This window comes from Capra hircus, chromosome 24 (assembly GCF_001704415.2).
Source record: "Capra hircus breed San Clemente chromosome 24, ASM170441v1, whole genome shotgun sequence".
In the NCBI taxonomy this organism is placed as follows: Eukaryota; Metazoa; Chordata; class Mammalia; order Artiodactyla; family Bovidae; genus Capra; species Capra hircus.
Genome location: NC_030831.1, coordinates 23,237,972 through 23,264,606, shown reverse-complemented (window position 1 = coordinate 23,264,606; position 26,635 = coordinate 23,237,972). Strand labels below are relative to the sequence as shown.

The window sequence follows — 26,635 nt, the reverse complement described above, 5'->3', positions numbered from 1 at the left end:
AAAAATTAAATTTGGCAAAGAGAAGGATCTTCAAAAAGGACATTCTCAAGAGGGAATGGGTGATGCTTTAGACATTATTAGTATGTTCAAAGTTGGTATCTATCTCTACTCCAAAATGCAGAAAATGTCTCCAAAATGTTAATGCAAAATGATATATATAGGAAATGTATTTACCAATTTACTGGAAGGTTTTAGCATGCTTTATGGCAGTAGATCAGATTCTCTACATTTAGTAAAACATAGGATGAGAGATTTGGGTCTATGATCTATTTTTATTTTAATTGAAAGTCTCTAGTAAACGCACTTCGAAGATTAAATCACTTTCAATTGCTTTTGGCACCTACACAGATTTGGCTGTCATATGATTACTGACAATGAAGCTACTTGGGCTTTTTGTTGGTTTGCTTTCATTTAATACAACTGAACTTATGTATTCCTACCTTACAAAGTCCTATCAAGTTCAGGTAGCTATTTTGTAAAAATGGATTATCATTACCATAAGAATACAGTTAGTGATATTAGTAGATCAATATATAATTTTTTCTCCTATTAGTATCTAGAGATACAGCCCTGGCTTAGGAGACAGGCAAAATGAGTATGTTCAGTAATATTAGTTTGCACAAAAAAAATTTAAGAAGCTAGATCATTGTCATTAGTCATGATAAAAATGTCTCCTAGGATATGTAAGTCAAAAGAAAGTTTATGTGGCAGAATTATGTAAGGAAACTTACAAAAGTGCCTGCCCACAAACCATGCAATCTGGAAACAGCCAAGAAACAAAACCATAGAGAAGGAGAGATAAATACAACATGTATTAGGGGTTATTATGCAACTAAGATTCAATATGATCCTGGAAATATAGCAAAAAATAGTTATGGAAAAGAAGCTATTTCTTATGCTCAGTAGCTAATTTTCAAACATATGTACCTGTATTTGAAACTTTGAGCATTTCACACATTTTTCTGTATCTGAAAAAAAAATGGATCCAGACTGATATTGTGTATAAATATAGCTGAAAACAGTTAATATAAAGGTAGCCAAAAGCAAAGCTCAATAAGAATCATAAAAAAAGGATATTGTTCTGATTGCTGATAAAGTATTTCTGATGTACACTTGCTCATATTGGAAAAGAATGATTTACTGTTCAATTTTCCTAGAAAGGATGAATTATCTATAGTAAGATGATTTCATAAAATGTTTAATTAAATTAAAAACTAGAATAAAATGTTTAGATCGAACAGTAAGTATAATTAGAAACTTTAGAAATAATATATAACTTCATTTTGACAGTAAATATTTCAAAGTCTAACAGTTAATTAAATCTGTTTCTAGATAATTTACAACAAAAACATTATATATTTTCATTTTTAATTGATCAAGGGCATTAGACTATAAAAATAACACATATTTTAAAAATAATCTATACTGGAAAATTAAGAAATGCATACCCTTCAGGGTAAATGTATTTAATACAAGGTAATATAAGAAGAGGACATAAAATTTTCTTATTCATGTGATTATAAGTATTAAATAAGAAATACCCGAACATATTAATATGATTTGAAGGGGAAGGACAGTTAAGACAATAGTGGTAGTAAAAAGTTCATCTGTTCCAGTACATAATTCATATTGTATGATTTGAAAATATATTATGTATTGAACATATAACACAAATAATCTTCCCATGTGGGCATTTAACTGGGACTAACCACATTGTATGCTTATCTTTAAAAAAAATGATAATGCTAAAAACACATTTGAACTATATGAAACAAACTTAGTGAACATACAACAAAAATAAAATCAGTAATAATAATAGTTTAAATGCTGGGTATGACCATGATACAGTAAAATTTATGTTGAAAATAAAATATTCATAATTATTTAACCCAACTTTCACAAGCATACAATATCAAATTTCAAAATGCATGCCTTTTTTTCTCTGTTATTTTCATTTCTTAACTTACTGCTTTGTAAGTTCTCTTTTGTCCAGCATGTTTCCGAATTTGTTCTCCATTTGGCCCTGTTTCCACATGCATTGAATAGATAATGTCAAAGAAATCTTCAACCACAGCTACCCGCCGCAAAGATAGCTTCTCATCTACCCCTACGCCATCCTGTAAACAAAACCAGAAAAAAAGGCATAAGATTAATAAAGATGTATTAAATACATACGATTAACACAAAAGTTTCATTATACAAAAGCATTTTGATAAACCGAACCAAATAATCTAGATAGGAAAATTGAAAATGTGATTGAATATCTCGTTTTATACTTTATTTACATATAAAACTTTAAGAAACGCGAAAAAGATATTTGGCAGATTTAATCATGCCAACAAAGGTCCGTCTAGTTAAGGCTATGGTTTGTCCAGTAGTCATGTATGGAAGTGAGATTTGGACTATAAAGAAAGCTGAGCACCAAAGAATTGATGCTTTTGAACTGTGGTGTTGGAGGAAATTCTTGAAAGTCCCTTGGACTGCAAGGAGAGCCAACCAGTCCACCCTAAATGAAATCAGTCCTAAATATTCATTGGAAGGACTGATGCTGAAGCTGAAACTCCAATACTTTGGCTTCCTGATGCGAAGAGCTGACTCATTTGAAAAGACTCTGATGCTGGGAAAGATTGAAGGCGGGAAGAGAAGGGGATGACAAAGGATGAGATGGTTGGATGGCATCACTGACTCAATGGACATGAGTTTGAGTAAACTTTAGGAGTTGGTGATGGACAGGGAGGCCTGGTGTGCTGCAATCCACGGGGTTGCAAAGAGTTGGACACAACTGAGCAACTGAACTGAACTATATCATACTTACCCATTAATGCAATCTTTTAAATTTTGCAATGACTTAATTGTAACTTTCTTAAACAGTATAACTTTCTTAAATTATTCTAAAATATATTATTAAGGCCTAGTATTTTATTGCAGTAATTTCTTTCAGATATTGATTCATTTATCTAATCAATATCTATTGTGTCCCTGGGTACTGGACATTGTTATTAGAGAAATGAAAGAAATAATATGAAACCTCTACCCATAATATCATAGAGTCTAGGAAAGAAAATTCATCTATTCTTCTATCCACATTAGACTAAGGGATAGTGTGTGTTAAAGGTTAAAACTGTGAGCTCCAGAGATTGTCTAGGTGTAAACTTTGGATCATCCACTCAGAAGTTGTGTATTTTGTGCATATCACCTAAACCTCTCTGAATTTGTTTTCTTACCCATAAAATAGGGATATTAGAGCTTACTTAACAGAACTGTAATCGTTAAATGAAATAATGTATGTACAGGATATAACCCAGTGTTTGCCATTTAGTGCACAGTCAGTAATTCGTGGCTTTTGCCATTCTCATGATCATGATAAAAATATAAGTACTAGGGCAATTCAGAGAATGAAGATGTTATCTCTGACTAAAGCACCTTCATAGAAGAAACAGAATTTGACAGTTTGCTGAAGCAGGGGATGCCTCATGGCAGAGAGAAAGGCCACAAGGAGCCAAAAGTTCCCATACATGATTGAGAAGAGTAAACAGTAAGCTTTGAATGAGATAAGAAATAAATTTAATCTGATGGCTCCACCTGAAAGAATTCACTACTTCTGAGTGGAGAATCTCAAGTGCCACTGATTTCTAGAGCGCCCATTTTTAACCTTTAACCCTTGGCCTAATATTGATGACATCATATACATTTTTATTTCTGAAGTGAAAGGTTTTCCTACTTAAAAATATACACACACATACATTCAGACAGTGTTCTTATTCAAACCTTATTCAACCTGAAGTAACACTGCATTTCCATCAGTGCTGGCACGCAACAGAAGAAGGTGATTAACCCGAGCAAAATCATTACGTAGTCAATGAATCAAATGGCAAAGCCTCTTTGAACAGTAGTGCCAGCAGACTAAGCTCACTGCAAAACTGAAAGCAAATTGCACCATGTTTTTTGTTAGTTTGGTTTTCTTTTATTGATTTGTTTCTGGTTTATAATAGATCTCAGAAGCAGCAGTGCCTAAAGCAGGATATTAAATAACTATATATATAAAGTTTTCTATATGGCCAACTGCTGAGTTTTCCATATTTCCTGGCATATTGACTGCAGCACTTTCACAGCATCATCTTTCAGGATATGAAATAGCTCCACTGGAATTCCATCACCTCCACTAGCTTTGTTTGTAGTGATGCTTTCTAAGGCCCACTTGATTTCACATTCCAGGATGTCTGGCTCTAGGTGAGTGATTACACCATCATGATTATCTGGGTCATGAAGATATTATTTGTACAGTTCTTCTGTGTATTCTTGTCACCTCTTCTTAACATCTTCTGCCTCTGTTAGGTCCCTACCATTTCTGTCCTTTATTGAGCCCATCTTTGCGTGAAATGTTCCCTTGGTATCTCAAATTTTCTTGAAGAGATCTCTAGTCTTTTTCATTCTATTGTTTTCTTCTATTTCTTTGCATTGATCACTGAGGAAGGCTTTCTTATGTCTCCTTGCTATTCTTTGGAACTCTGCACTCAAATGGGTATATCTTTCCTTTTCTCCTTTGCTTTTCACTTCCCATCTTTTCATAGCTATTTGTAAGGCCTCCTCAAACAGCCATTTTGCTTTTTTGCATTTCTTTTTCTTGGGGATGGTCTTGATTCCTGTCTCCTATGCAGTGTCACGAATCTCCACCCATAGTTCATCAGGCACTCTATCAGATCTAGTCCCTTAAATCTATTCTTCACTTCCACTGTATAGTCATAAGGGATTTGATTTACGTCATATCTGAATGGTCTGGTGGTTTTCTTCACTTTCTTCAATTTCAGTCTGAATTTGGCAATAGGAATTCATGATCTGAGCCACAGTCACCTCCCGGTCTTGTTTTTGCTGACTGTATAGAACTTCTCCATCTTTGGCTGCAAAGAATATAATCAATCTGATTTCAGTGTCGACCAACTGGTGATGTCCATGTGTAGAGTCTTCTCTTGTGTTGCTGGAAGAGGGTGTTTGCTATGACCAGTGCATTCTCTTGGCAGAACTCTATTAGCCTTTGCCCTGCTTCATTCTGTACTCCAAGGCCAATTTACCTGTTACTCCAGGTGTTTCATGGCTTCCTACTTTTGTATTCCAGTCCCCTATAATGAAAAGGACATCTTTTATGGGTGTTAGCTCTAGAAGATCTTGTAGGTCTTCACAGGACTGTTCAACTTCAGCTTCTTCAGCATTACTGGTTGGGGCATAGACTTGGATTACTGTGATATTGAATGGTTTGCCTTGGAAACAAACAGAGATCATTCTGTCATTTTTGAGATTGCATCCAATTACTGCATTTCAGACTCTTTTGTTGACTATGATGGCAAAGAAAGGCAATGCCAAAGAATGCTCAAACTACCTCACAATTGCACTCATCTCACATGCTAGTAAACTAATGCTCAAAATTCTCCAAACCAGGCTTCAGCAATACATGAGCAGTGAACTTCCAGATGTTTAAGCTGGTTTTAGAAAAGGCAGAGGAACTAGAGATCAAATTACCAACATCCTTTGGATCATTGAAAAAGCAAGAGAGTTCCAGAAAAACATCTATTTCTGCTTTATTGACTATGCCAAAGCCTTTGACTGTGTGGATCACAATAAACTGTGGAAAATTCTGAAAGAGATGGGAATACCAGACCACCTGACCTGCCTCTTGAGAAACCTATATGCAGGTCAGGAAGCAACAGTTAGAACTGGACATGGAACAACAGACTGGTTCCAAATAGGAAAAGGAGTACGTCAAGGCTGTATATTGTCACCCTGCTTATTTAACTTCTATGCAGAGTACATCATGAGAAACACTGGGCTGGAGGAAACACTGGCTTGAATCAAGATTGCCAGGAAAAATATCAATAACCTCAGATATGTAGATGACACCACCCTTATGGCAGAAAGTGAAGAGGAACAAAAGAGCGTCTTGATGAAAGTGAAAGAGGAGAGTGAAAAAGTTGGCTTAAAGTTCAACATTCAGAAAACTAAGATCATGGCATCCGATCCCATCACTTCATGGTAGATAGATGGGGAAATGGTGGGAATAGTGGCTGACTTTATTTTTTTGGTCTCCAGGATCACTGCAGATGGTGATTGCAGCAATGAAATTAAAAGATGCTTACTCCTTGGAAGGAAAGTTATGACCAACCTAGACAGCATATTAAAAAGCAGAGACATTACTTTGTAAACAAAGATCCGTTTAGTCAAGGCTACGGTTTTTCCAGTGGTCATGTATGGATGTGAGAGTTGGACCATAAAGAAAGCTGACTGCCAAAGAATTGATGCTTTTGAACTGCAGTGTTGGAGAAGACTCTTGAGAGTCACTTGGACTGCAAGGAGATCCAACCAGTCCATCCCAAAGGAAATCAGTTCTGAATATTCATTGGAAAGACTCATTTTGAAGCTGAAGCTCCAATAATTTGGCCGCCTGATGCAAAGAACTGACTAACTTGAAAAGCCCCTGATGCTGGGAAAGATTGAAGGCAGGAGGAGGAGGGGACAACAGTGGATGAGATAGTTGGATAGCATCACCAACTCGGTGGACATGAGTTTGAGCAAGCTCTGGGAGATAGATAGAGAAGCCTGGCATGCTGAAGTCCACGGGGTCGCAAAGAGGTGGACATGACTGAGCAACTGAACTGACTGCACTGATCTTGAGAAAGCATAACAGAGCTGAGGGTATCGGGCTCCCTGACTTCACACCATACTACAAAGCTACAATGGTCAAACCAGCATGAAACTGGTAGAAAAACAATATTACAATCACCAGGGAAGCAAGATATATATATGATATACATACACATAATAGTGCACTACTCAGCCATAAAGATGAATGAGATGTTGCCATTTGCAAAAACATGGATGGACCTAGACAGTATTATATTAAGTGAAATAATTCAGAGAATGACAAATACCCCGATTTCGCTTATATGCAGAACCTAAAAAATAAGTGAACAAACGTAACAAAATAGAAACAGAGTCACAGACACATAGAACAAGGAGGTGATTGCCAGAGGGACATGGGGTAAGGGATGAGTGAAACAGGTGAGATAAATTAAGAGGTATAAACTTCCAGTTACAAAATAAATGAGTTACAGCATGGGAAATACAGGCATAACAATGTAATATCTTTTTGTATATGAACTAGTCTTATTGTGGTGATCATTTTGTAATGTATAGAAATACTGAATCATGAGATATGCACCAGGAGCTAACATAATGTTATAGGTCATTTATACCTCAAAAAGCAAATAAGCAAAGTCACAGAAAAATAAATTAGATTTGTGGTTACTTGAGAAGAGTGGGATAAGGGGAACTGATTGGTGGTTAAAAGGTACAAACTCCCAGTTATAAGCCCTAGGGATATAACATATAATATGATTAATATAATTAACACTGAGAATGTTATAAAAGAGCTTTGATCACAAGGAAAACTATTTTTCTCTTTCTTTTACTTTACATATGAGATAATGGATGTTCACTAATTGCAGTCATTTCACAATGTATATAAGTCAAATTATTTTGCCTTGCACCTTAAACTTACAGTGCTGTTTATCAATCATATCTCAGAAAAACTGGATGAGCCCCTCCAAAATATTACAAATCAGAGACCTGTCTTTCCACACTAAGTAACTAGAAAATGAGTAAAGTAAAACCAAGCAGAAGGGGAAAATATTTTTTAAAAGAGACAAATTAAAGAGAATAGAAAAAAATAGACAAGATCAGCAAAATCAAAGATTAGCCTTAGAAAAAGTTTCCTAATTGACAAAACTTTAGCTTTACTGACCAAGATAAAAAGGGAGAAGACACAGATTACTAACTCAGGATATTAAGAGGAATACTCCTACTGACATCACAAAAATAACTGTATGCTAACAAATTAAATAAACACAAAAGATGAACAACTCCTACAAAGATACAAATCATTAAAACTAACATTAAAAATAGAAAATTTAAATAGGTCTGTCAGAAGTAAACAGATAAAATTAGTAATAAAAAATCTTTTCACAAGGAAAGTACAAGTTCAGAGGGTTTTTTACTAGACCAAATAATCAAAAAATTAAGCTGATTCATCACAAATTCTCCTAGAAAAGTCTATAAGAAAATACTTCTAAAATCACTTTATGAGGTCAGAATTACCTTTATATCAAAAATATTGGGTTAGCCAAAGTGTTCATTTTTAGTGAATTCTTGTGTGGGCATTTTAATATTGAAAACATAAAAAATTTTTTTGGCAAATTATGCTTAATTATTTCAAGAAATGTAAAAATGCACCTGGAATGCATGTCAAAAATGGTTTGCAAAGTTTCATGCTGGAGATTTCTCACTGGATGTTTATCCACAGTCAAGTAGACTAGTTTAAGTTGACAGCAATTAAATCAACTGAAGGAAAGTTTTGGCCAATGCACTTCATATATCACAAAGAAAAACACTTCAACAAAATACTAATTAATAAAATTCAAACATATATATAAATAATTATGTACCATAATCAAGTAGGATAATACCAGATAGTTTAACACAAGAAAATGAATTAATGTGATATACCATATTAATAGAATAAAGGACAAAAGCATATGATCATCTCAACAGATGAAGAAAAATATTTGACAAAAGCAACACCCTTTTTGGCAAAAACTCAGTAAACTAGGAAAAGAAAGGAATCCTCAATCTGATTAAGGGTATCTTTAAAAACCTCACACTAACGTCTTATTTAATGGTGAAAGACTGAATGCTTTTCCCTCTAAGAACAGGGCAAGACAAGAATGTCTGCTCAAGCCACTTCTATTTAACATTGTATTGAAGCTTCTAGTCAGGTCAATTAGACAAATAAAAGAAAGAAAAGACATCTATAGACTGGAAAAGAGGAAATAAAAATATCTTGATTTGCAGATGACATACTCTTGTATATAAAAAAATCCTAAGGAATTCACTAAATAACTGTTGGAATTAATAAATCAATTTTTCAAAGGTAAGATTCAAAATCAGTACATAAATATCAAATGCGTTTCTGTTCATTAGCAATGAACAACCCAAAAACAAACTAGGAAATATAATTTATGATGGCACCTAAAAAATAGAATGCTAGGTATAAGTTTAGATTTAATAATGTTATAGTTAACAAAAGAAGTGCAAAACTTGTATACTGACAGGTACAAAACACTATTTATAAGAAATTTTAAAGTATCTAAATTGGGGGCAAGAGGAGAAGGGGATGACAGAGAATGAGATGGCTGGATGGCATCACCGACTCGATGCACATGAGTTTTGGTGAACTCCGGGAGTTGGCAATGGACAGAGAGGTCTGGCTTGCTGTGATTCATGGGGTCACAAAGAGTTGAACATGACTGAGTGACTGAACTGAATGGAACTGACCAAAATATATGTATCCTATGTTCATGGATCAGAAGGCTTAATATTGTTAAGATGGCAATACTCCAAAAATGATTTACAGAATAAATGTAATTGCTTTAAAAGCTACCTAGTTTTTTTAATAGAAATTGACATTAAAATGTATATGTACTGCAAAGTACTAAGAAAAATTGAAATAATATTTTAAAAGAAGAAATTTGGAGATCTCACACATCTTGATTTCAAAACTTACTATAAATCTAAAGTGATAAACATAGCATTGTACCAGCATGAGAACAGATATATAGATCAGTGGGATAGAATTGAGATTTCAAAGATAAAACTTTACACTTATTTTCAACTAAGTGTCCAACAGGAGTGACAAGATACTGCAGTGGAGAAAGAATAGTCTTTTCAACAAATGGTGCTGAGACAACTAGATGGTGGTGGTGATCTAGTCACTAAGTCGTGTCCAACTCTTGTAACCCATGAACTGTAGCCCGCAAGGCTCCTGTCCATGGGACTTTCCGGGTAAGAATACTGGAGTGGGTTGCCATTTCCTTCTCCCAAGGATCTTCTGAAACCAGGGGTTGAACCCAAATCTCCAGCACTGCAGGTAGATTCTTTACCATTGAGCCACCGGGGAATGAGACAACTGGGTACCCAATGCAAAAGACTGAAGCAGCATCTCTATGCCACACAATGAAAATTAAATCACAATAGATCATAGATCTAAACATAAGAGCTAAAACTTTAAATGCTTACAAGAAAACAGGAGTATTTTTAACCTTTGGTAAGGCAAGTTTTCTTAGTTATGAATCTTATAGCAAAAGCAACAAGAGAAACACTGATTAAAAAGAACTCCACCAAAAATTTTTTTAAGTCATCCACAAATAGTACAATCAAAAAAGTGAAATGACAACCAACAAAAATGGGAGAAAACATTTGAAAATCTTATATCTAATAAGGGACTGTCATGTGAAATACATGAAAACACAACTCAATAATAGACAAATAATCCAATTAAAAGCTTGGTTTAAAAACTGAACAATTCTCTAGAGATGTTCAAATGGCTTCAAGGCACAAGAAAATATGCTCAACATCATTAGTAATTAGGGAAATTTAAATCAAAACCTCAATAGGATATTACCTCACATTCACTAGGGCTGTTATAATCAATAATAATAAGCATTGGTGAGAATAAAGAGAAATTAGAACCCCCTTGCATTGCTGTTAGGATTGCAAAATGATGCCACTGCTTTAGAAAAATTGGAAGCAACTTGGAAAATTAAACATAGATTTATCAGGTAACTCAGCAAGTTTACATCCTTCTATAAATTCAAGACAAATGAAACCATACATTCACATAAAATACATTGTACATAGCATAGAAACATATTTATAATAGCCAAAAAATATGAAACAATTCAAATGTCCCTGAGCTGATAAATATAAATAAAGTGCATTTATACAAGAAAGGCATACAGAGAAATAGGAAGAGATGAAATGTTGAATCATAGTATGACATGGATGAACCCAGAAGATACAGAGATAAGTAAGAGAAGCCAGTCACCAAAAAATCACACATTACATGATTTCTTCCATACAAATGGGCTTTCCTGGGTGGCTCAGATGATAAAGAACCTGCCTGTAATGCAGGAGACCTAGGTTTGATCCCTGAATCAGGAGAATCTCTTGGAGAAAGGAATGGCTCCCAAAAGGGCAAATTTGCATAGATACAGAGTAAATTCTTGGTTGGCTTAGGACTTGGGAGAAGAGAATGAGGATTGACTGCCCATCAGTCCAAGTATCTTTTAGAAGACAAAAATGTTCTAAAATTAGTTGACAGTGATATTTTTATGCCCTTGTTATTATTGTTCAGTTGCAGAGTTGTGTCTGACTCTTTGCAACACCATCAAGGACTGCAGCATGCCAGACTTCCCTGTCCTTCACCATCTCCCAGAGTTTACTCAAACTCATGTCCATTGAGTCAGTGATGCCATCCAATGATTTCATCTTCTGTTGTCCCCTTCTCCTCTTACCCTGTATTTACCAGCATCAGGGTCTTTTCTAGTCAGTCAGCTCTTTGCATCAGGTGGTCAAAGTATTTGAGTTTCAGCTTCAGCATCTGTCCTTCCAATGAATATTCAGAGTTGATTTCCTTTAGGATTGACTGGTTTGATCTCCTTGCTGTCCAAGGGACTCTCAAGAGTCTTCTCCAGCATCATAGTTGAAGGCATCAATTATTTGACACTCAGCCTTTTTGATTGTCCAGCTCTCACATCCATACATGACTACTGGAAAAACTATAGTTTGATTATACAGACCTTTGTAGGCAAAGTGATATCTCTGTTTTTTGAATATGATGTCTAGGTTTGTCATTGCTTTTCTTCCAAGGAGCAAGCATCTTTTAATTTCATGGCTGCAGTTACCATCCACAATGATTTTTAAGCCCAAGAAAATAAAATCTGTCACTGCTTCCATTGTTTCTCCATCTATTTGCCATGAAGTGGTAGGACTGGATGCCATGATCTTAGTTTTCTGAATGCTGAGTTTTGAGCCAGGTTTTTCACTCTCCTTTTTCACCTTCAAAAGGCTCTTTAGTTCCTCTTCATTTTCTGCTATAATGGTTATCTGCATATCTGAAGTTATTGGTATTTCTCCCAGCAATCTTGATTCCAGCTTGTGATTCATCCAGCCCGGGGTGTTTCTCATGGTGTACTCTGCGAGTAAGTTAAATCAACAGGGTGACAGTATACAGCCTTGACGTGCTCCTTTCCCAATTTTGTACCAGTCCATTGTTCCAAGTCAGTTCTAACTGTTGCTTCTTGACCAGCATACAGGTTTCACAGGAGGCAGGTAAGGTACCTATGAATCATTTATAACCCTATGAAAAGGCTAAAAAATTGAATTGTACACTTTAAATGAATGGACTGTACAGTATGTGAATTATATCTCAATAAAGCTGTTAAAAGATGTGGTCTCCAACAGTTTTGGATTCTGAGTTTAAAGACGTAAAAAAATATAGGAAGAGAATCTTATATAATACAAATTGAAACAGTCTGCAAATGTCTGAATGTCCAATGCAAACAGCTCAGCCACCAAGGCTTATAGCAGTGTATTGCTAAGTGTTTAACAGCTGTCTCATAAATATATAATACATATGGCTATTTTAAGTTTAAATGATATAAAAGATGTATAGCATGTAATTTATAAACAGTAATAAAATAAACAATATTTTCTACTGTAAATTCCATGAGACAATAAGTTTCATGAGCTAGTACAACCTAGCTCCAGGATTTCATTATTTTATCTCATTCAGGATAAGTGAATGGCATATTTAATGATTTAAGTGAATATTTTATAGTATTGTTCCTATGGTCAACCACTGACCAAAAAGCTTCTGCAAACATAACCTTAAAAAATTAGCTGACCTACCGTGTCACTTGAGGGTGCTATAAAAATATACTAGTTTTGAAAAACCTTTATGTTAATATAATAGCAAAACTAACCAGTTTTCTAAACTGAGTCTGTGATGGCAAATATGTGTTTTAAAAAAAGATTAGCTTTTAATGTCCTTATTGTATTATATTAATATTAAAACTATACTGAGGGAAAACAATGGTTAAGCTAAAAAATGAGCCATCCTCACTTAACTTTCTGTTAGCTTACTGATTGCAAATGGTGAGATGATACACATATACATAAAAATTTAAAGCACTCACATGAAATTAATAAATGAGAGGCATGAAGCTTAGAGATGCAAACATTATTATGATGAAACCAAAATGTCATTCCTATTAAAAGACTATCACACAGTTCTACATATCTCCTCTTGGCATTACAGGATCTATTGTAAAGATACTATTCCTGGATGACAAATTCAACTACTGAAATTCCTCATTTCCAACTACATTATAGGGCCAGAGAAGAAAAACTGATAAAAAAAAGAACCACTGTGGGCTATATTTCTCTCCTTCAATCCTTCCTGACTTCCATTCTCCACAGGAGACTGTATCAGCTTGGGAGGTAATATGGCAAGAAATAGATACAACTGATACTAGGATATCACTGAAACATACTATTCAGATAAAAACAGGAGCATTTATCAGAGTTTCCCACTCAATTAAAAATAATTTAAAGTCCAATTTTTGATACAAATATAACATCTACTGAAATAGTTTTCTTTTAAATTATAACTGAGAATTCAAACTAAGATCAATAAAGTACATTTACTGTCTGGGAATCAATGATTTAAAATAATCACCTTCCATCCTTCAGTTCAGAGAAGGCAATGGCATCCCACTCCAGTACTCTTGCCTGGAAAATCCCATGGACGGAGGAGCCCGGTGGGCTGCAGTCCATGGGGTCACTAAGAGTTGGACACGACTGAGCGACTTCACTTTCACTTTTCACTTTTATGCACTGGAGAAGGCAATGGCAACCCACTCCAGTGTTCTTGCCTGGAGAATCCCAGGGACGGGGAAGCCTGGTGGGCTGCCATTTGTGGGGTCGCACAGAGTCGGACACGACTGAAGCGACTCAGCAGCAGCAGCATCCTTCAGTTCAACAGTTATAAAACAGGTATTCCAACTGGTAAATCATTTTTATAAACTAATTAATGTGATAGGTAGCAACTTTAGTGAAATATCTATAAATAAGAGCAGTATAAAGGGCTGCCAATCCATAAACAACAAATAAAACATAATAAAGACAGTGAAATAAATACAGAATCTGCAACTCTTAATTTTTATGAGAAGGAAATGGCAACCCACTCCAGTGCTCTTGCCTGGAAAATCCCATAGACAGAGAAGCCTGGCAGGCTACAGTCCATGGGGTTGCAAAGAGTCGGACACGACTGAGAAACTTTACTTTAAACTCAAGAATTCACAGAGAACATCTATAAATCATCTAATCTAATCATCTAACGAGTTACCCTCATTCCTATCTTGTTTTGTTGACTCCATAAGCTCACTTCCTACTGGCAGGTTACTGGTCCCAGGCTTTAAAGAGTGATGAGGGATGAAATAAGAGGAACGTTTGGTATGTAAAGACTGAGTGACAGTCACTCAGTCATGCCTGACTCTTTGCGATCCCATAGACTGTACAGTCCATGGAATTCTCCAGAGCAGTATCCTGGAGTGGATAGCCTATTCCTTCTCCAGTGGATCTTACCAACCCAGGAATTGAACCAGGGTCTCCTGCATGGCAGGTAGATTCTTTTTTCTAATTAATTTATTTTTTAATTGAAGGACAATTGCTTTACAAAATTGTGTTGTTTTCTGTCAAACCTCAACATGAATCAGCCATAGGTATGCATATAATCCCTTCCTCTTGAACCTCTCTCCCATCTCCCTCCCCATCCCACACCTCTCGGTTGATACAGAGCCCCTGTTTGAGTTTCCTAAGACATATAGCTGCAGGCAGATTCTTTATCAACTGAGCTATTAGGAAAGCCTGAAGTTTCATTTGTTTACCTGTGCTGGGTCTTAGTTGTCATGCGGGATCTAGTTCCCTGACCAGGAATCAAACCCTGGCCCTCTGCATTGGGAACACAGAGTCTTAACCACTGGACCACAAGGGAAGTCCTGTAAAGGCTGAAAGGTATCCCAAACATGGCTTACTGCAACTACATAAGGACGGTGGAATATAGCTCTGCAGAAGAGATGCAATCGGAAAGCCGAGGTGTGGGGCAGTACAAAGAGATACAGGTCTTAGGAATTCACCTCTACTATATGCAAGATACTACGAAAGATCTTTAGCTAATTTCTTTTAACAACTTATAAGATGTATTTCCCTTCCTGAAAGAGTGTGTGATCTATAACTGAAAGTTTTAAGGAAGTATGCCGAAAGAGACTATAATTAGTAAAGTACAATAAAGCCAATATGCTCCCAAGGCTGGCTCCCAACCTTGGCTACACATTGGGATCTCCTAGTGAACTTTAAGAAATAGCCTGATACCTAGGTTCCTGCCACAGGGAATCTAACTAGATAGGCATGGGTTTTTAAAATATCTCCCTCTGTAATTGTGATGTACAGCCATAGTTGAGCAATCAGGAGAGGGGTGAATTATAGGTGAGACTGTGAAGAGAATGCTGAGCTCATGAACAGCAGACTCCATAGTCATTTATTACTGTACATGCAGTGGGAAACCATTCAAGGATTTTTTTAACATGAGAATTCCAAAACAGATTAGTGCCTTAAAACAATTCCTGTAATAGTAAAATGTCAAGTACTAAAATCCCAGTAAACAAAGAAGGCAGTAGCAAGATGAGAAAGGAAAGCAAAGCTGAGAGAAGATTCCAGAAAGTAAAGTTCAGCCATTGTTGGTGACTGCTTAAAAATAAGGGTGAGTCGAAGAAATGAATGAATGGTTTTAAAAGAAGAGCAGAGAAGTGAATGAGACAAAAAAAAAAAAGTGGGGTTGGGTATAGAATAGAATGAAAGGGAGAAGCTGGTAGATGAAGCAGAAGCCACAGGGCTGAGGATGGAGGAAATGATCTGCACAAGAGCCGCTGTGTCCTAAGCCTGCCCTGCTCAAGTGGATCCCACTGGGGTGGTACCCACGTGGTCCTTTACCTTATAGTTACTCCTGGGTCTGACAAGGCTGCTATTCCCAGTTTACATACAGGACACGAGGCTCAGGGACTACAAGGAACTTTCTCAGATCACTGGATTGTGCTAGGATACAAAGCCACGGCTCCAGAGAGCAAGCAGTTATCCCTATGAAGAGGAAAAGTGACATGAAAATACCCATTCCCACTCTTTTTGTTTCCTTCCTTATTTCAATTATATCTGAACCTGACAGCAATTACAAACAAATAAAGCAAAGAAACATTTGATGTCATAGCTAGTAATGCCTGACTAATCATTCAAAACTGCATAATTATTATAAGATCACCCGTCTCCACTCTTATTCAAGCAGAATGTGCTAATTATCAAAGAGGCCATCTGCAGTCCTAAACTCTCTCTCTCTCTTTTTTTTTAACCTAGGGGAAGATCCTGCCATGTGGCTCTCAGGGCTTTGGTTCACTCTGTATATTTAAAAACAAAAAAACAACAAAGAATCTGATAAAATGATTTACAAGAGGCCTTCAATTGAAAAATAACTGATTTTTATGTACTGATTATTGAAGAAATTATTGAAGAAATTCACCCTAGTTACATGTGAAATATAGTGAGTTTACAAATGAAATTAAAAAACTGAATTGGTGGCATTTTTAGCTAACATCTTCTGAAAGGTTTGAGTTACTGTGTTTTAAAAAGGAAAATAACTACATGCAGAATTTTAAGCAAACAATATTTCAGAGAAAAAACAGTACAAAGGAAATGTATTTTTAAAAGAAAAATACAGTATTTCAACATAAAATACTTCAACCTAAACAAATACATTTTTGTGAAAGGCAAACCTCTACAAAATTTAGTAATTTTGTACCAGCCATTTATTTTCAAAAAATAGACAAAATTTAATTCTACTTCTTTCCAAAATTGATGATTTACCCAAGAACACAGCTTTGAATTCCAAGGTTATGTTTCTTCAATGAGAAGATAATTATAATTATTTATGTGGAATATTCATTATCTCGGCTACACAAACAAAAGTCCAAGTGACTAGGAGGCCAGTCCCTGCCAGCACAAAGAAGTCAGGAAAAACATTGCTTTGCCATATGTTCGGATACTGGCAAAAGGAGCTTTCCTTGTCGGTACTGTCTAATAGGAAGGACTTTTCACCACTTCCCTGACAGACGTTGTTGCTGCCCTTGAAGCACAAATAATTAATTTCCAATTTTGAGGTTTTAGTTAACCAATTATCATTTAGACTGCATGCACCTTATTGTTTTTTTTTCATTATTCCATTGCATTTCTATTTATTAAATAGTCTATGCAGCAACAAACAAAAAGGTAAAAACTAAAATTCCCTTCTTAACTGATTTAACATAAATTAAGCATTCATCTGGAGATATCTGATCACTTGAGCTGTCTCTTTTAGTCATCACTGTGGACCATTCAGTATTTGGCTCTGATGTGAGAAGTTCAAATGCATCGTCTTGCACTTTCCCTTAACTAACAGTCACAATCATTACCTAAAAAGTGGTAAAATCCCATCTATACTTTGGAGCTAAGAATTAGAGCAATGCAAATAAAAATTGACTTTTAGAGACACTGATACTCAGAGCAAACTTAATGGTAAAAAATTTAATACACCAAAAAGATATATAGTGTCCATGGCCAATAACCTATGATGTATGAGTATGTTTGGAAGAAAGTGGTAACAAGAAACAAATCACTTAAAGCCTTTGGAGATAAGAAGGTTATTTTGGGGACTTCCCTGTTGGTCCAGCAGTTAAGACTCTGTGCTCCCAATGCAAGGGGTTTGGGATTCAATCCCTGGTCAGGGAACTAAGGGCCCACATACCACAGCTAAGCCCATACAGCTAAGCCCATGTGCTGCAACAAAGACTCAGCACAGCCAAATAAATAATAAATTAAAAAAAAAAAAAAGGAAAGCTCTCTTTTGAGTCATAATTCCCCAGGGTTGGGGGTATCATCGAAACTTCTCAGCTTTCCCTGAAAATTCCATGACTCCAGTTTAGGAAAACTGAGAGTAGTGAGTTAGGTACATATGGACACAAAGCAAGGATTTTTGTCCTTATTACAATCCAAGGAATTAAAACCTAGAAAGAAAATTTCTTCTCTTCTAAATTGATCAGAAGAGCTGCAACATGGTTTCATTAAAAAGTAAACATGATTTAGCTAGCAAGGTGTGTAAAAATGATCACTGTCAAAACTTTTCTATTACACTCACTCAAAACTTTCTATATGCTGTGCTATGATTATTACTGTCATTATCATATTTTGATTAACGGTATGGACATCCCAGGGATGGTGGAGCCTGGTGGGCTGCCGTCTATGGGGTCGCACAGGGTTGGACACAACTGAAGCGACTTAGAAGCAGCAGCAGCATGGACACCTAGATCAGCAATCTAAAATCCCAAATCATTCTCTTATCCAGTAATCAACTTAGACTGGCTTTCCAATCCACTTCTGCCCCCTTTCCTACTGGGCTCCTGATTTACTAGCTCAGGAAATGACTTTTGGTGTCTAGACCAGGAATTGCAGATAGAGAATGACAACCCACTCCACTATTCTTGCCTGGAGAACTCCACGAACAGAGGGGCCTGCTGGGCTACAGTCCATGGGGTCGCAAACAGTTGGACATGACTAAGCTACTAACACTTTAAAATTACATTGCCAAATTTATTTTTGATGATGGCTAATCTAGAATGTAAAGCCTTTATTTGGGTTGATAAGGAAGAGTACTTTTCTAAGTTGGCACTGTCTCCTCTGAACTCAAAAATATATGAGGTGACACGTGTACTGACTTAGACTCTGGCTTAGACTATAGAAACAGCATTTTATCTATCATTTTATCATTAATTTCTCTCTGTTCCAACCCGCCCTCAAATGACTAAAATAACCTTCCTTAAAAGTGATCACCATATGAACTTATAATTTATAAATGTCTACCAGACTCTCAAGCCTATACGATAAAATTTTAAACTCCTTAATTCATTATACATAAATTTTCTTAATCTAATTCCAATTTACTAACCACAACCCACTTTGTCTCTCACCATCCAACACAGGCTGATCACAAAGAGCTTTTCAGCTTTCCCTGAAAATTCTGTAAAACTCATGACTCATTAATTCCCCATGAGAACCTAAGCTTTCCTCAGGCAAAGACTGAGCTTGTCTTTTTACTGCTATATCGCAAGGACCTAGAATTGTTCCAAGTAGAGAATAAATGGACTATAATTTCCAAGTAGAGAATAAATGGGCTATAATTTGAGTAGATTAATTAATAAATTCAGGACTTAATAAATGAATATTACCTGTTTTCTCCCTAGAATGAATTTCTTCAACTGGCAAACTCCTATTTACCCTTTAAAGTCTGTCTCAAATGTCCAGTGCCCATGAAGCTTTCCCTGACTCCTTACTGCTATGGTACTCACCGATTTCCCTGTGCCTCTACCTCCCTTTGTCTATTCTTCCTGTTAGCATTTAATACACTATTTGGGCTTTTTAATTTTATTAATAATTTATATATATAGTTAAGATGTTCAGATCTTAAGTATGACGTTCAGTTAGTTAAGAAAAAGGTATCAAACAATAAACATTTTAATCAGCCTAGAGAATTTTCTCATAATCCTTCTTAGTCAATCCTTTCAAAGCAATGACTAATGATTTCAATCATTAGATGCTAATATTTTTCCCATTCCAAATGTTTATATAAGTGGGATCTTACACTATGTTCTTCTGTATTTGATTGTGTCTCATTTCTTTCATTTAGAATAATAATTTAGGGATCCGTTCATGGTGCTAGATGCATGAGTAGTTACTTCTTTTTATTTGTGAATCATATCCCACTGCATGGCTAACTTACATTTTGTCCATTTTCCAGTTGATGGGCATCCAGACTGATTACAGCTTGGCACTGTTTTGAGAAAAGATGCTATGTTGTATTTTGAATGATTTTTTGAAATTAATTAATTTATTTTACTTTACAATATTGTATTGGTTTTGCCATACATTGACTTGAATCTGCCATGAGTATACATGTGTTCACCATCCTGAACCCCCCTCCCACCTCCCTCCCCATCCCATCCCTCTGGGTCATCCCAGTGCACCACCCCCGAGCACCCTGTATCATGCGTCAAACCTGGACTGGCAATTCGTTTCACATATGATATGTTACACATTTCAATGCCATTCTCCCATATCATCCCATCCTCGCCCCTTTCCCACAGAGTCCAAAAGACTGTTCTATACATCTGTGTCTCTTTTGCTATCTCACATACAGGGTTATCGTTGTCTTCTAAATTCCATATATATGTGTTAGTATACAGTATCGGTGTTTTTCTTTCTGGCTTACTTCACTCTGTATAATAGGCTCCAGTTTCATCCACCTCATCAGAACTGATTCAAACGTATTCTTTTTAATGGCTAAGTAATATTCCATTGTGTATATGTACCACAGCTTTCTTATCCGTTCATCTGCTGATGGACATCTAGGTTGCTGGCTATTATAAACAGTGCTGTGATGAACATTGGGGTACATGTGTCTCTTTTGATTCTGGTTTCCTCAGTGTGTATGCCCAGCAGTGGGATTGCTGGGTCATATGGCAGTTCTATTTCCAGTTTTTTGAGGAATCTCCACACTGTTCTCCATAGTGGCTGTACTAGTTTGCATTTCTACCAACAGTGTAAGAGGGTTCCCTTTTCTCCACAACCTCTCCAGCACTAGAAAGACTTCAATCTGCACACTACATCCAGAGAAGAGGCTTGGTGACAATTATTTTGAAATTTTAATGCTTCTCAAATTATTATAGCTCATGGCATCTAGTACTTGATCAGTCAAGTTGCAATTAGAGAATAAATTGTATTTCTGTAACCTGGACAAATTTGTAGAATCTCTTTGTTAAACAACTGGCTCATGCTATAGGTATTCGGAAGTAATACCACATTTGCCTCTTTAAGGCAAACTACCATATTCCACCATATACTTCCTAAGTTTCCTTGCAGAATTCCTTTACATTTCCCTGAGCTTTGGCTTCCTTATCTGAAACATGAAGGTAATTATAGCACGCACCTGTTTAGCTTAACTTTAGAATTATTTGAACTTCACATGAAATTTAAAAAGCATTCCACCAATGTTAGTTGTTACTTCACTGTAGATAATAAATGTGCTACACATATCTGACTAGGCTTTTACAAAAATAGTTTGGGGGATAGTTCAATAAAATACACAGGAAAAAGTAAAAGGTATCCAGAAATGCCAACACAATATTAAAGGAGAGCAAAATCAGAGAACTGACACTACCTGACTTAAGGATTATTATAAAGCAATAGTGGTCAAAGTAGACAAACAGTACAAAGGAACAGAATATAAAGTGTAGAAATAAACCCACATAAATATAGTCGACTGGTCTTTGACAAAGTGCCAAAAGTAATACTATGGAGAAAAAAAAGTCTTTTCAACTAATGGTTTTGGAATAACTGGACATTTATATGATTTTAAAAAAGAATCTAGACACAGAACTTATATTCTTTACAAAAATTAACTCATACACTTAAGTGTGAAACTCAAAACTATATTCTTGGAAGATAATAAAGGGAAAAAAAAAACTAGATGACCCTAGGCATGGCACTGACTACACTAAGGGTAACAAATAATTGATAAAGTGGGCTTCACGAAATTAAAAAATGCTGCTTTGGGAAAGACACTATCAAGAGATTGAAAAGACAAGTCATAGATGGGAAGAAAATATTTGCAAAACATATCTGATAAAAGATCCAAATATTCAAAGAACTCTTAAAATCCAACAATGAGAAAACCAACAACCTGAAATGGGAAAAAGACCTGAATAGATAGTTCACTGAATAAGATATATAGATGGAAAGCAAGTATATGCCATTAGGAAAATGCAAACTAAAATGATAAGATATCCCTAGATACTTATCAGAATGGCAAAATCTAGAACAATGGCAATGCCAAGTGCTGGTCAGGTTGTGGAGCAACAGGAGCTCTCATTTATTGCAGATAGGGATGCAAAAGGTACACTTTGGAAAACCTTTTGGTCATTTCTTACAAAACTAAACATATTCTTACCATATGATTCAGTAATTATGCTCCTTGTTATTTATTCAAAGGAGTTGAATACTAATGTCCATATAAAAACCTGTACATGTTTACAATAGTTTTATTCATAATTGTCAAAACTTGGAAACAACCAAGATATCCTTTAGCAGGTGAATGGACAATAAGTTGTGGTATATCCAGCACTAAAATGAATGGGCAGTCAAACCATGAAAACACAAAAAGGAATCTTAAAATGCATACTACTAATGAAATAAGCCAATCTAAAAAGGCCATGCACTTTACTACATAAACTATACGACATTCTGGAAAAGGCAAAACTATGGAGACAGTAAAAGGACCAGTGGTTGCCATGGTTTCGAAGGGATAAAGGGACAAATAGGCAAAGCAAAGAGAATTTTTAGGGTGGAGAAGCTATTCTTTAGAGTATCGTAATGATGGATATGGGCTTTTCAGGTGGTGCTAGTAGTAAAGAATCTGCCTGCCAATGAAGGAGATGTAAAAGATGCAAGTTGACCCCTGGGTTGGGAAGATCCCATGGAGGAGGGCATGGCAACCCACTTCAGTATTCTTGCCTGGAGAATCCCATGGACAGAGGAGCCTGGCAGACAACAGCCCAAAGCGTTCAGAGTCAGACACAACTAAAGCAACTTAGCACACACATGATGGATATGTTTGTCAAAACCCATAACATGTATACCAAGAGTGAATCCTAATGTAAACTATGAACGCTGAATAATACTGATGTGTTAATGCAGGTTCCACAATTGTAACATATGCACTACTTTGTTGTGGAATGGTGATACTATCAGAGGCTGGACATGTGTGAGGACAAGGGGCATATGGGAAATTGCTGTATATTTTGCTCAATATTGCCATGAACTTAAAACTTATCTAAAATAATTTAAAATATATTTTAAATACTTTTTAATTTTATTAAACATATAAAATTTAAATCCTTTTGAGAGTGAAAGAGTGTGAAAGAGTGGGAAGTTATTCAAGGAGACCAAAGCCAGTTCAAGACAGTTTTTGCAAAGTAACTTTGGCCAATTAAAAATCAATTGAAAATTCACAGAAAATCTATTGTATTTATTTTAACCACATGCATGCTAAGTCACTTCAGTCATGCCCAACTCTTAACAACTCTATAGACAGTAGCCTGCCAGGCTCTTCCATTCATGGGATTCTCCAGGCAAGATACTGGAGTGAGTTGCCATTCCCTCCTCCAGGAGACTTTCCCAACCCAGGGATCAAACCTGTCTCTTCTATCTCCTGAATTGACAGGTGGGTTCTTAACCACTAGTGCCATTTTCAGTTCTGTTCATTTCAGTTGCTCAGTCATGTCTGACTCTTTATGACCTCATGGACTGCAGCACGCCAGACTTCCCTGTCCGTCACCAGCTCCCAAAGCTTACTCAAACTCATGTCCATTGAGTTGGTGAAACCATCCAACCATCTCATCCTCTGTTATCCCCTTCTCCTCCTGCCTTCAATCCTTCCCAGCATCAGGGTCTTTTCAAATGAGTCAGTTCTTTGCAAAAGAATTGATGGCCGAAGTATTGAAGTTTCAGCTTCAGCATCAGTCCTTCCAATGAATATTCAGAACTAACTTCCTTTAGGATGAATTGGTTGGATCTCTGTGCTGTCCTTGGAACTCTCAAGAGTCTTCTCCAACCCCACAGTTCAAAAGCATCAGTTCTTCAGCACTCAGCTTTCTTTATAGTCCAACTCTCACATCCATACATGACTACTGGAAAAACCATAGCTTTGACTAGATGGACCATTGCTGGCAAAGTAATGTCTCTGCTTTTTAATATGCTGTCTAGGTTGGTCATAACTTTTCTTCCAAGGAGCAAGTGTCTTTTGATTTCATGGCTGCAGTCACCATTTGCGGTGATTTTGGAGACCACAGCCTTATCTAACTCAATGAAACTATGAGCCATGCCATGTAGGGCTGCCCAAGAAGGACGAGTCATGGTGGAGAGTTCTGACAAAATGTGGTCCACTGGAGAAGGTAATAGCAAACCACTTCAGTATTCTTGCCTAACCCCATGAACAGTATAAAAAGGCAAAAAGACAGGGCACTGAAAGATGAACTTCTCAGGTCCACAGGTGCCGAATAAGCCACTGGAGATCAGCTGAGAAGTAACTCCAGGAAGAATGAAGAGATGGAGCCAAAGCAAAAACAAACCCAGTTGTTGATGTGACTGGTGATAGAAGCAAGGTCTGATGCTATGAAAAGCAATATTGCATAGCAACCTGGAATGTTAGGTCCATGAATGAAGGCAAGTTGGAAATGGTCAAACAGGAGTGCCATTTTAACTATACGTATTTCTAAAAATATTTTTTCATATTTTTAGAACAATTCATATTGAACAATAAAACTTGCCAAGGATATAAAACATTCACTTCCATTATTCTTTTATGAAAAGAAACTTTCCACCAAGGTAAATTTCCAGGGTCATGTGAACAACAACTTAAAACAGAAATGAACACCTAAAAACAGGCCTCTCAAAAAAAGGTTAACACATACAAAGAAAGGATGGGGTAGGAAAGAAAAAAAAAAACCTGCCCAGTTGTAAAGAGGGTGACAAGGTAACTTGGTTTATTTTCATTTGTCCTTGTTTAGGGAATCCGGGGAAAATATTGAGGGAAAATTAGTTAGAGCTATTAGTCCTAACTAATAATTGGCTAACTAGAGCTATTAGTCCTCAGATTTAAGAAATACAAGGAATCCCCAAAAATCCAGTCTTGAGTATGTTGTAGTAAAACTGCAAATAACCACAGACTGATGTATCAACAAGCAGCCAGAAAGAGAGGACAGGTCATTCTTAAGGACCAACTCTGTATCTGACCACAAACTTCTCAACAGTCACAAAGTCAGAAGACAATAGAGTAACAGCTTCATGATTCTCTGGGCAAATACATATTAATTCAGAATTGTATAATCAATTAAATCATCACTGAAGAATGAGAATTTTTAGACAAAAACCAAAAGCATTTACTACTCTTTATTCAGAGAATTTAAATTACTTTAAATGCAAGAAAATTGCTAGATGATGCTGGAAAAGAAATATTCAAATTAGAAGTATAATTATATATAACGTGCTTTTAGCCATTTTTCCCAAAGCACTTTTTAATAAATAAGTCACATTCTTAAGGAGTCAACAGTCAATAATAATTACTCCCTATTTTTAAAGGGAAAGAGAAGCATAGAATAGCTAAAAGAAATATGCCCACAAAAGAGCTAGTTTAGCTCCTATGGCTAGGAAACAACTGAACTGTTTTGCTACCATGATATTTAGTCTATAGTTTTAGAATGCATATGCACTTAACTTCTTTGGGATATATATATAACCAAGGGCAGAGGTGCTTATTAATGAGTATATTTACATAGATGTTTCACTATTTATGAAATAATCACAGATTTCTAAAATCCTAGGGTCACAAAATGAGATGATCTAGTCTTTACAATTCCTTTAACTTGGATATCACCGTCTGCATACACTGATATTCTGCGCTGTGCCTTTGCTTAATTCTATAACATCATGAATGTAAATTCAAACTATTATGTGAAAATAAGCTTATATCTGTCGATAGCTTAATATGTACCCCAGGCTGTGCTTAACACTTTACATGTATTATATCTTTTAATCTTGCTCTTAATCATGTCATTCCCATTTCACAGATACGGAAGCTGAGGCTCATGATCACATATATAGGAAATGGAAAGCACTGCACGAGATAAAATAATGAATATGGCACAGCCTGAAGGTTATATCAGTAGGAACTAACGTAGCCTCTGGAAAGAATAATAGCCTCATTTAATAGCACATAATGAATCACAATGTTTATGAAATATTAACTGTGCTAAATATAGACTCTATATTGTAATAAAGAGACCTCAAATTGTTGTAGCTTAAGTGAGACAGAAACATATTTGTCTCTCCTCTGAAGTCTAGTATAGTCCTCTCTCCTCTAAAGTCTAGTGGGTCAGAACCAGCCTGGCAGCTTTGCCATCAAAAGCATGTGACTTCTGAGGAGTCTCCAGACATCTCTATTTCCCACCCAGAAATAAACATGAGAAGGAGAAAGTATAGTAAATAAGTCACATTCAGCACAACTGCTTATGTCTCATCAGTCTAAAATCAATCAGAGGACCACATTTAGAGTAAAAAGAAAGCAATAAAATGTAGTCAATAGATTGGTCAAAAGCACTCTGGTGTCCAGGTGAAATTTCAGACGATTCTATTTCTAAAAGGAAGAAAATTATAAATACAAAGGACAAGTGGAAGTTTCTGCCTGATTTACTAATTTATTTTAATGGAAACAGGAGACCTGTGCAAAATCCCATTCCATTATGCTTGTGGGATGTAAGAGGGATGGCCTGGAAAAGTAAGTCACAATCCAACTGGGAGAGGCTTGAATGCCAATCTAGAGTAACCTATTAGAGAAGCCTTTTTTTTTTCAGTAAATAATTTTATTGAACTATAACAGCAAAAAAAAATGCACAAAACATAAATGTACACCCTGATGAATTTATACAAATTAAACAGACCCATGAAAGGATCATTCAGATTAATATGAGGGGCAACATAAGCACACGTTTCCGCATGCCTC

The 26,635-nt window shown here is 36.1% G+C and overlaps 1 protein-coding gene across 2 annotated transcripts in view; it reads right to left on the bottom strand.

Annotated features, from left to right (window-relative positions):
- NOL4 (nucleolar protein 4) overlaps positions 1-26,635 on the bottom strand; it is a 468,589-nt gene that overhangs the window by 357,081 nt on the left and 84,873 nt on the right. For both annotated transcript variants that reach the window (XM_018039797.1, XM_018039798.1), the window contains exon 2: positions 1,968-2,117. In XM_018039797.1, coding sequence (XP_017895286.1) covers positions 1,968-2,117 — 150 coding nt within the window. The remainder of the gene's footprint in view (positions 1-1,967; positions 2,118-26,635) is intronic.